Here is a 12575-nt window from a genome sequence, read left to right on the forward strand (position 1 = left end):
CTGCGGAAGCACAGTTCCCGCTCAGCCCAGTCAAAACTGTTCGCTGCTCTGGCACCCCAATGGTGGAACAAGCTCCCTCACGACGCCAGGACGGCGGAGTCACTCACCACCTTCCGGAGACACTTGAAAAAAGGATAAAGTAATCCTTCTACCCCCCTAAAAAACAAAAAAACAAAACATATTGTTAAGTGGTTATCCCACTGGCTATAAGGTGAATGCACCAATTTGTAAGTCGCTCTGGATAAGAGCGTCTGCTAAATGACGTAAATGTAAATGTAAAATTAGATTGGAGAACACATTGGGAGGGATTTTAGACCTTAATATTTCCAGATCCTTGATATCCTTCATCTGCGATTATGGACTTCAATTCCAACCACAGGTTTTCAATGGTGTTGAAGTCCAGAGACTGAGATGGCCATTGCAAAATGTTGATTAACCATTTCTTTGTGGATTTAGATGTGTGCTTGGGGTTATTGTCTTGCTGGAAGATCCACTTGCGGCCAAGTGTCAGCCTCCTTGCAGAGGCAACCAGGTTTTTGGCAACAATTACCTGCTACTATTTTGCTTCCACTGGTCCTGGGGCTCTTGATAAGGTCAACGGCAGTGGTCACCAACTGGTTGATTCCAAATAATGATTTGGGTCCGACCAATCAGGTGCATCTACTGCCAACAGCGCGAGACAAAAAAGAAATAAAAAGAAACGCAAGGCTTTATCGTTGTTTTTTTACAGAAATGTTAGGCGATCGACTAGGAATGCCTTGGAGATCGACCAGTCGATCAACAAACATTTCTGTAAAAAAAACAGCGAAATAGCCTTGCGTTCCTATTTTCTTACATTGTCTTGCGCTGTTGGCGGTAGGTGCACCTGATTCAGCTGCCCTGCGTGCCAGGTAGGGAAAGTGTTCCCATTTTGAACCATTTAATGTGTCTGAAGGTAGAAACTCTGCTTTCCAGGTGGGCCCGGAGAGCAAATCAAGTGCACTATAGGCCTACCGCTGGCCAATCGGAGGCTCAGATGACCGTGTCGGCTGTAACGCAGCAGGCAAAAAAAAAACTACAGCAAAGTTGATACTGTGAGATTTCAAAACGTTTAAAGCCATGACTAGAGACTGTCAACGAAAATAGGAAAGAGCATCTGTTTTTATGAGTAAGTTCATGTTTAAGTTCTTACTCAGCACTGTCAACACTTTTATAATCCATGAAATGTGTGTTATTTCTACTTCCAGCACTGCAGCAGTAATGAGTAGGAAAGTGTATAGATGGGCTTGGGTCTTTTTTAATATCAAGGAATTTCACTTTCTCTGTTCATAGGAGTAACAACATGAATTTGGCACCATCAGTGCAGTAAAATACAAATACAAATTATTTAAATGTATGCTGACTCAGCTGTGCCTCACAAGTAATACAACAACTGATCTATTACCAGTGTGATCATATAGACTACTTCAAATGTTGAAGTATATACAGTACCAGTCAAAAGTTTGGACACACCTACTCATTCAAGGGTTTTTCTTTATTTTTACTATTTTCTACATTGTGGAATAGTAGTGAAGACATCAAAACTACGAAATAACACATATGGAATCATGTATTAACCAAAAAAGTGTTAAACAAATCAAAATATATTTTATATTCTTCAAATAGCCACCCTTTGCCTTGATGACAGCTTAGCACTCTCTTGGCATTCTCTCAACCAGCTTCATGAGGAATGCTTTTCCAACAGTCTTGAATAAGTTCCCACTTATGCTGGGCACTTGTTGACTGCTTTTCCATCACTCTGCAGTCCAACTCATCCCAAACCATCTCAATTGGGTTGAGGTTGGGTGATTGTGGAGGCCAGGTCATCTGATGCAGCACTCCATCACTCTCCTTCTTGGTCAAATAGCCCTTACACAGCCTGGAGGTGTGTTGGGTCATTGTCCTGTTGAAAAACAAATGATAGTCCCACTAAGCGCAAACCAGATGGGATGGCGTATATCTGCAGAATGCTATGGTAGCCATGCTGGTTAAGTGTGCCTTGAATTCAAAATAAATCACAGACAGTGTCACTAGCAAAGCACCATCACACCTCCTCCTCCATGCTTCACGGTGGGAACCACACATGCAGAGATCATCCGTTCACCTACTCGGCGTCTCTCACAAAGACACGACGGTTGGAACCACAAATCTCACATTTGGACTCATCAGACCAAAGGACAGATTTCCACCGGTCTAATGTCCATTGCTCGTGTTTCTTGGCCCAAGCAAGTCTCTTCTTCTTATTGGTGTCCTTTAGTAGTGGTTTCTTTGTAGTAATTCGACCATCAGATGACCTGGCATTCTCTCAACCAGCTTCAGTTAGAATGCTTTTCCAACAGTTTTGAATTCCCACTTATGCTGAGCACTTGTTCGCTGCTTTTCCTGAACAGTTGATGTTGAGATGTGTCTATTACTTGAACTCTGTGAAGCATTTATTTGGGCTGCAATTTCTGAGGCTGGTAACTAATGAACTTATCCTCTGCAGCAGAGGTAACTCTGGGTCTTCCTTTCCTGTGGCGGTCCTCATGAGAGCCAGTTTCATCATAGCGCTTGATGGTTTTTGCGACTGCACTTGAAGAAACGTTCAAAGTTCTTGATATTTTCTGGAGTGACTGACCTTCATGTCTTAAAGTAATGATGGACTATCGTTTCTCTTTGCTTATTTGAGCTGTTCTTGCCATAATATGGACTTGGTCTTTTACCAAATAGGGCTATCTTCTGTATACCACCCCTACCTTGTCACAACACAACTGATTGGCTCAAACACATTAAGAAGGAAAGAAATGCCACAAATTAACTTTTAAGAAGGCACACCTGTTAATTGAAATGCATTCCAGGTGACTACCTCATGAAGCTGGTTGAGAGAATGCCAAGAGTGTGCAAAGCTGTCATCAAGGCAAAGGGTGGCTATTTGAAGAATCTCAAATATAAAATATGTTGATTTGTTTAACACTTTTTTGGTTACTGCATGATTTCATATGTGTTATTTCATAGTTTTGATGTCTTCACTACTATTCTACTATGTAGAAAATAGTAAAAATAAAGAAAAACCCTTGAATGAGTAGGTGTTCTACAACTTTTGACCGATAGTGTATATATATTTTAAAAGGCCTTGGGCCTATAGCCAAGTGCACAAACCTCATTACTACAGAACTGTTTTTAATTGGTTAGTGTTGCATAGGCTTCTGTTTTTTAGGTCATGTAAAAAAGAAAATCCGAGCGTTAGAGCGCTGCTTGCATTTTGACTTAGAAAGTGATCTTGACTCAGAAAAGGTTGGTGACCACTGGTCAACGGCATCATGAACTTGACCAAGTACCAGGACATTTTTGGCAAAAACCTGGTTGCCTCTGCCAGGAGGCTGACACTTGGCCGCAAATGGATCTTATACAATACCACAGATTTACGTACAGAATAATACGAATTGCCCTGAGACCCTGTTGACGCTAAGTGTTAATTGCTAGTACAGGGCTCCAGACTAACATTTTCCCCTGGTGTCACTGGTGCCACTCACTTTCACAGATGGTAGCATCAGCCCATTATATGGTCGGACCCAAATCATGATTTGGAATCGTCTTAGAAAGTAATTATTAGTGCTTTATTAAGAAGTGTAATAAATAGACTACTGAGGTATTCAAGAAATAAGTTGTTTCATCAAACACGTCCAAGCAGGAATGCATGATTCAAGATATTTTGATGTGCAACCTAATACAGTGATTGTCATGAATTTGTACGTCTGTAAGAGCTTTGCACACCTGGATTGTACAATATTTGACCATTATTATTTTCAAAATTCTTCAAGCTCTGTCAAATTGGTTGTTGATCATTGCTAGATAACTATTTTCATGTCATGCCATAGATTTTTAAGCAGATTTAAGTCAAAGCTGTAACTTGGCCACTCCGGAACATTCACTGCCTTCTTGGTAAGCAACTCCAGTGTAGATTTGACCTTGTGTTTTAGGTTATTGTCCTGCTGAAAGGTGAATTCATCTCCCAGTGTCTGGTGGAAAGCCGACTGAACCAGGTTTTCCTCTAGGATTTAGCTCCATTCGGTTTCTTTTTTATCCTGAAAAACTCCCCAGTCCTTAACGATTACAAGTATACCCATAACATGATGCAGCCACCACTATGCTTGAAAATATGGAGAGTGGTACTCAGTAATGTGTTGCATTGGATTTGCCCCAAACACTTTATATTTAGGACAAAAATGTAATTTCTTTGTGAAATTTTTTACAGTATTACTTTAGTGCCTTGTTGCAAACAGGATGCATGTTTTGGAATATTTTTCTTATGTACAGGCTTCCTTCTTTTCACTATGTCAATTAGGATAGTATTGTGGAGTAACTACAATGTTGTTGATCCATCCTCAGTTTTTCCCCAAATTTTGAAAAACATAATTCCACTTTGACATGGGGTATTGTGTGTAGGCCAATGGCTAAAAAAATCTCAATTTAATTAATTTTAAATTCAGGTTGTAACACAACAAAATCTGGAAAAAGTCAAAGGGTGTGAATACTTTCTGAAGGCGCTGTATGTGGAAACTGTTTCTATATATTTTGTTCTTACTTTAAAACATTTTTGTTGTTGTTATTATTGTACTTTTTTCTATTACACTATATACATAGTTTCTGATTGTTCTCATTATTTCTGTCTTTGTTGATGTAAAAAACAAACAAAAGACTGCTTTTGTTGCATATCCATCAATAAAATATATATGTTTATTCCTGCACCATGTTGGTGGATGCTTAGGAGGCAGACCAGACCAGACCAAACAGTTCTCCTTACTTCCCCAGCTGATTAGATTAGCTAACTGGAATCACAGGATGCTCCACAACACTCCTGAAATATCCTGGGCCTAACTGATTCCAAATAAGCAAGGGAGTGCGTGTGTTTGTCAATGATGAACTGTATGTGTGTCTGTCTTGTGTCCACGTAGTCAATGAGCACATTAACAATTCCGACAGACTGTCACGCATACAAACTAATGCCCGAAATCATGACTGACTTTGTTACTGACTGTCTGTATGTGTCTCAATGTGTCTCAGTCTCAAATGATGCCCGTTTCCTCATATAGTGCACTACTTTTGAATAGAGCCCTAGACAGAGAATCAAGTTAGTAGTATAATGACAAACATAGGACTCTGGGCAAAAGTAGTGCAATATAATAGGGAATAGGGTGTTATTTGAGGTTTGTCTAACCCCCCTTCACCTCTCTCTCCATTGTTAGTGCACTCACTCACTCACTCACTCATTCACTCACTTTCTCTCTCTCAATTCAATATACTTTTTGGACATGGCACTTACAGTGTCAAAGTAAGCACAAGCAATGATAATACTATCTCTCTCATCCTCCCTCTCTCTCCCCAGTTGGTGTCAGCAGATGGTTGTCACGGGGGTTCCGATGGGGGCTCTATGTGTGCAGACAGCCAGGTAGAGCTGCCACCCCCTTTGGAGAGGACCGGCGGCATCGGAGACTCAAGACCCCCCTCTTTCCAGTCAGTATCTGCAAAGTGGTGTGTGTGTGTGACTCTAGTTGATCCATCTGACCCTAACCCTAACCACTAACCCCTTACCCAAGCCCCCCCCACACACACACACACACCTACACACACCTACACACCCCTACACAAACACACACCCCTACACACACACAAACACACACACTAATAGCTAGTGACCAGGCTCCATGGACTTTAAACCTAATCAACCTTCCCAGCCATCTATTCAGACATGCCAGTCAATGTGGATCAATGTTTCTCAGTGCTTCTATTGATCATTTTAAATGTTATCTCCAGTGTGGTGTGGAAGTGGCCTTGGCTTAGCAATGGTGAGGTGTATACCTCACGGAAGTGCAGTGATGGCCACTCTAGACGAGTAGGACGATAATGTTTGTGTAGCGAAGAAATCAAACACACACAACACACACAGCGAGAACACCCCTTTCCCTCTGCTGGTCAGCACTGGTTACTGCAATTTGACCCACTGCAGCGCTCACATGCTCACCCACATATGCTCATCCTCATGGATAATACACACACATGGTGTTCACACACATGCAGCAGATACAGACAGACAGACAGACACACACACACAGACACACACACAGACACACACACACACACACACACACACACACAGGCGCTCACCTTCTCTTTGTAGCTAGCTCCTGGCATGGTGAGGCTGACATTAAAACATACTGACATTCTGATAGCAGCACTTAAACAGCAGGGGTCCACAACAAAGACTTGTCTGGAACTTGCTGGTGTGTCTGTCAGACAGTTGTGTGTAGGAGAAGGGAAAATAAATATCATCCCTTCTCTTTCAATTCATAATTTGTTTTCTTTCTCTTTCATCTCTTCCTTCTCTTCCTCCTCTTTTGACTTTTCTTTTCACCTGTCCATCAGTGCGAACGCTGCTGGCAGTCAGGATAACCTGGACAACGAGACAGAGACGGAGTTGGTCGTGTCGCTAGAGAGAGAGAGAGAGAGGGAGCGGGAGAGAGACCGGGGCAGGGAGAGAGAGAGGGAGCGGAGGAAAGAGAAAGACAGTCATGACCATGGTAAGACTTGGTGTCTGTCCATCTGCCTTCATGCCACAGTCTATCCCGCTTATAGTCCATGGGCCAAGCAGAAAAATGTGTCCACTTTGGGGTGGGAAAGGTTTGATGGTATTAAATTGTTCCCCACAAGCCCCTGATCAAATTGATATACAATAACCACTTTCTATGTTTTTAACACATATTATATTACACTTTATATATCTTGTTGTATGGGAGTCGATGCAATAGAATGTTCTCTGGCTGAAAAAAGAAGTTGGAATGTTCACATGCTCATTGAAAATGACTGTATCAAACAACAATAGAACATTCTATTGGGTGAATCCCATCTTAAAATCCATAAGATTTGGTCAATTTCTGGTATCACATCTAATGATTTAACTAGACTGACTCATCAGTGAAACAACAATGTTACAAACAGCAGAACTACATATTTGTTTCAGGGAAATTGGTCATACTGGGAGATAATAGAGGAGGTCAAGTCCCACCCAAGTATAATTCAAAAACCTACGGGGTACCATAGGACACCAAACCGGAATGGTGTCCTCACTATATGATAGGTTAGTGACTCGTAATGTAAAAAATCGACCTGTTATGGAGGTCAGGGAGAATTACCTACAAAGAGCAGGGTTTGAATGGGATTTGACTACAATATGCAGCAGTATTTTTGCCTCTTCTAAGAGCCTCGCCCGTCAACTTATTAATTTCAAATTTTACCGCAGAGCGATGGTTCGGGCGGGCAATTATATATGCATATGTTTTGGAGCTGTGTACCGGTGAAGTCCTTTTGGGTTCATGTTGTTCATATTTTAAATGTTAATCTTGGCAGGAGTGTACATGTTTGCCCATCCCTCCTCCTGCTGGGTTGCAGCCCTAGCATTTTGTTATCTTATCAAGAGAGACTGATTGTTATGGCTGAAATAACAGCAGGCAAAATAACTATTCTAAGGAGTTGGTTTAAACTGGGTATTGCCCTTTGCAGATTTTGGTTGCTTATGTACTTGGACATTGCGCAGCTGGAAAGATCCATTGCCAGACTGCGTGGGGCCAAGCCCGAAACTCTGGTCAATTGGTCACATGCTATCTCCCAGTTGCAAGAGCTAATTTAACAACAATGTTTGGTCTTGCGGATGGGAGATAGCATTGCCCTGCTTTTTCTAGGTGGCTCTGGGTTGGTAGCCGTTGAGAATGACATTTGAATAGGCCGATTTGAATTTGGAAATACTGAATCTGTTTTGTTTTGTCCTTTTTCATTTGTTTTGTGTTTTTCCCCTTATTGAACTGTAATTGTCTAGGACATGCAAGAAAAACAAATAAATAATTGTTCACAAAAATACTGGGAAATAATACAAGTCCATGAGATCCAAAGGCTGTTGTATAGCAGTACTGAAAATGCTAAGATGAAAGGTCTGCTCTGTCATTTTGTTTTTGTCCCAGCAACTTAACACAAAGATTTAGGTAAACACAATGATCTCTAAAAAGGAACATTGGTGATTATAAGCTCTGACTCTCTTAACTTTAAATGTACAAGTTTTTTTAATTTATATTTTATGTCACCTAATCATTTTGTAGCCATTAGTTCAGTGGCTGGTTTACAAATTTGATTGAAACTATGCAATTGGTGATGAGAAAAAATCCAGCCTTTTAGCAATTGAACTATTGCTGATGCCCTCGACAATCCTCAGCAGCCACTAACCAATACTTATTTCAGTAGGCCCTATACCAAGGGTAGGCAACTCTGTTCCTGGAGTGCTGGAGGTACTGCAGGATTTTGTTCCAACTAGGCACCACACCTGACCAACTGAGCTAATTGACAAAGAGGTAGAGGAAGAGAGAGACCCAACTCGGCAGAAAATCTGTCTCCCTCCAGCAGGTGTCGTTTTTTTCAAGGAGTTTTTGTGTGGAGGTCAAAATGAATGTCTTATTTGCTATGTGAGGTTTATTTGATCTAATATAAGTTTTGTAACACTTAAGTTGTTACTAGTGTACTGATATAAGTAGGACATGTGACATCCCGGCAACTTTGAGAAAAAAATACGTTATATCGGAGTTGTCTCCAGATGGCTAGGCATATTCATGGCATGAGGTTAGTAGCATAGCATCTCTCTCCATTGAATACAGATGGTTGATGTCAGCAACCCTCATCGAATATTTAAAAAAGGATTACAATAATGAGATGCAGGGGTGCAACTTTGGGGGGGATCTTATTTTTAATCCAGTCGGATAAACACTTCAAACAGCCTACCCGACCGCTCCGAGGCGTCCGCATGGTCCTAAAGCACACCGTTGCCTCGTTTTGTTTCACATTCCAATGATAAAACTGAGGGGGACAAAAATGGGTAAGGAGAGACATGTATCTTGTCAGTATATCCATAATCTTTGTAATTGATCAGTTCAGTGATTGCCTAAATTCAACACAACTGGTCTTCCAGGTCGGTTATATCAAAAACATGAAGTGCCAGCGGCACTCCAGGACCAGGGTTGCCTACCCCTGCACTATTTATAAACTGGTTGGTTCGAGCCCTGAATGCTGATTGTCTGACAGCCGTGGGATATCAGACCGTATACCACGGGTATGACAAAATATTTATTTTTACTGCTCTAATTACGATGGTAATCAATTTATAATAGCAATAAGGCATCTCAGAGGTTTGTGGTATATGGCCAATATACCACGGCTAAGGGCTGTATCCAGGCACTCTGCGTTGCGTTGTGTATAAGAACAGCCCTTAGCCATGGTATATTGGCCATATATCACATCACCTCGGGCCTTATTGCTTAAATATACAATTTCTTTCATAAATAGTGTAACTAGACACCATCTATAAAGGCTGTAAACCGAAGGCTTTAATACTTTACCAGCAATGTAAGTTGATGCCCTCATCATAAGGCGGTTTGTTAGAATGTTATTTTGTAATGCAGTGTATATGACAGGATTCAAGACATTTATATTTAACAATATGGCATAATATTGTATATCATTATAATCACTACAAAGCAGTGAAAGATCCCTTTAGGAATATTATAGATACATTTGTAATTGTTTGAAATAAAATATAGAAATAAGGGATCCAAATACTGACCATAAACAGTTATATGACTAGTGTTTTTGGCATATTTTTAGGAACAATGTTGCTAATATTTTACAAAGATTATATACAGTATTTTGCAAACCTGGCAAAATTGGTTGCGTTTTCTGCATAACTATAATATTTGTTGTATTATCATTAGGCATATTCCACCTATTATTGAGAGTTGTGGCAATGTCAGACCAATCCAATTAAAACCAATGGCCCCTGTTGATGGCCATATTGGAAAACCATCATTGTTTAGACATTTCCTAGCTTTATGTGAAGTTTGGTACACTCATTATGAAGGCATTTTGCGAAAATGGGTTACCTGCACCTGGATGTTATGCATTCCTATCGGATTTCATATAGAGTGCAATATACGGGGCAGGTTTCACATCACATTTCTTGATGTTAACACAATTTATAGAAACATGTATCATTTTAATAAATAGACATCAGTGAATGCTTCTAAAACATTTTCTAAGTGTTTTAATGTATTATATTTGAAACGGCTACAACATGCAGCAATTCAGACCTCTTGTTTTTGCATATTTTTACCACTATTCTGGTAATATTTTGCTAAATACATATAACTGACATACCTGGGCCGTCATTTTGTGTTACCCTCGTTGTAACATACATGTTAAGCCATTTCTGGTCTTATTACACCAATTACTTTGTTATGGTCATGCAAAATCAATACAGTTCCTCCCCATTGAAAATAGGCTGCTGGGACTCATTATAGGCAAAATCTATGGTGACTCTATATGGCTAAAAAACTTGCCCAGTGGGTGCCTTGTTCTGTGTGAAATTTGGTGTCATTAACATGTAGGGTACCATGTCTCAATGTACCCCAAAATGCATACATGTATTACCTTTGAACCCCCAAGGTGGGCCCATAGAGATGTCATTACGAATTAAATTGATTCATACCTTAATGTGTGTTGTATTATGAAGTTAATAATATATAAATAGCCTTAGTATGAGAACATTTCATACCCTCAATCCTGTTCATTTGATGTCGTGGTCCAGTCCACTATTTTTAGGGCACCCGACCACAAAGAGTCGATGGGTGAACCTCCTCTCTCCTCGCCTCCTTATCAAAATGTCAGAGGGGGGCGGGGTCTTCTCCTCCTGTACACTTCTCTCTGACACTGAGAAGGAGGCGAAGAGAGAGGATGTTAGGAATCAAAAAATATACAGTGCATTCGGAAAGTATTCAGACCTCTTGACTTTTTCCACCTTTTGTTACGTTACAGGCTTATTCTAAAATGGATTCAATAGTTTTTTTTCCTCATCAATCTACACACAATACCCCATAATGACAAAGCAAAAACTGGTTTTTATAAATGTTTGCGAATGTATTAAAAATAAAACACTGAAATATCACATTTACATAAGTATGCAGACCCTTTACTCAGTACTTTGTTGAAGCACCTTTGGCAGCGATTACAGCCTCGAGTCTTCTTGGGTATGACGCTACAAGCTTGGCACACCTGTATTTAGGGAGTTTCTCCCATTCTTCTCTGCAGATCCTCTCAAGCTCTCAGGTTGGATGAGGAGCGTCGCTGCACAGCTATTTTCAGGTCTCTCCAGAGATGTACGATCGGGTTCAAACCCGGGCTCTGGCTGGGCCACTCAAGGACATTCAGAGACTTGTCCCGAAGCCACTCCTGCGTTGTCTTGGCTGTGTGCTTAGAGTTGTTGTCCTGTTGGAAGGTGAACCTTCGCCCCAGTCTGAGGTCCTGAGCGCTCTGGAGCAGGTTTTCATCAAGGATCTCTCTGTACTTTGCTGCGTTCATCTTTCCCTTGATCATGATTAGTCTCCCAGTCCCTGCCGCTGAAAATCATCCCCACAGCATGATGCTGCCATCACCATGCTTCACTGTAGGGATGGTGCCGGGTTTCCTCCAGACGTGACGCTTGGCATTCAGGCCAAAGAGTTCAATATTGGTTTCATCACACCTGAGAGTCCTTTAGGTGCCTTTTGGCAAACTCCAAGCGGGCTGTCATGTGCCTTTCACTGAGGAGTGGCTTCCGTCTGGCCACTCTACCATAAAGGCCTGATTGGTGGAGTGCTGCAGAGATGGTTGTCCTTCTGGAAGGTTCTCCCATCTCCACAGAGGAACTCTGGAGTTGTGTCAGAGTTACCATCAGGTTCTTGGTCACCTCCCTGACCAAGGCCCTTCTCCCCCGATTGCTCAGTTTGGCCGGGCGGCCAGCTGTAGGAAGAGTCTTGGTGGTTCCAAACATCTTCCATTTTAAGAATGATGGAGGCCACTGTGTTCTTGGGGACCTTCAATGCTGCAGACATTTTTTGGTACCCTTCCCCAGATCTGTGGCTCGACACAATCCTGTCTCGGAGCTCTATGGACAATTCCTTCGACCTCATGGCTTGGTTTTTGCTCAACAATCAAGTTGTTGAAACATCTCAAGGATGATCAATGGAAACAGGATGTACCTGAGCTCAACTTCGAGTCTCAGAGCAAAGCGTCTGAATAATTATGTAAATAAAGAATTTCTGTTTTAATTTTTAATACATTTGGAAAAAAAACTGTTTTCGCTTTGTCATTATGGGGTATTGTGTGTAGATTGATGAGGAATTGTATTTATTTAATCCATTTTAGAATAAGGCTGTGACGTAACAAAATGTGGAAAAAGTCAATAGGTCTGAATACTTTCCGAATGCACTGTATATTCTGAACCTAGTTGGGCCAAGCCAAGCTATACTGAGGTGGCCTGGTTATGCAACCACCATAGTTGAACCGTGCTGAAAAGCACAGTGTGAAAATAAAATATCGGAACCAGCACAGTTTGGTTGGGTTGGCACATAGTGTGAAAAGGTAATTATGTACTGTATGACATCATTGATTACAGTATATTCATTGATTAATATTCATACTCTTATTAGGGCATATCATAGCAAAACATT

General features: G+C 41.0%; 1 protein-coding gene across 7 annotated transcripts in view; it reads left to right on the forward strand.

Annotated features, from left to right (window-relative positions):
* Positions 1–12575, forward strand: part of LOC121567306 (segment polarity protein dishevelled homolog DVL-3-like) — a 73042-nt gene that overhangs the window by 52609 nt on the left and 7858 nt on the right. For 4 of the 7 annotated variants that reach the window (XM_045218305.1, XM_045218310.1, XM_045218324.1 and 1 more), the window contains exons 3-4: positions 5384–5529; positions 6421–6575. In XM_045218305.1, coding sequence (XP_045074240.1) covers positions 5384–5529; positions 6421–6575 — 301 coding nt within the window. The remainder of the gene's footprint in view (positions 1–5383; positions 5530–6420; positions 6576–12575) is intronic. The other 3 variants (XM_045218318.1, XM_041877243.2, XM_045218329.1) reach the window with 1 other exon arrangement.

Source organism: Coregonus clupeaformis, chromosome 6 (genome assembly GCF_020615455.1).
Source record: "Coregonus clupeaformis isolate EN_2021a chromosome 6, ASM2061545v1, whole genome shotgun sequence".
Lineage (NCBI taxonomy): Eukaryota > Metazoa > Chordata > Actinopteri > Salmoniformes > Salmonidae > Coregonus > Coregonus clupeaformis.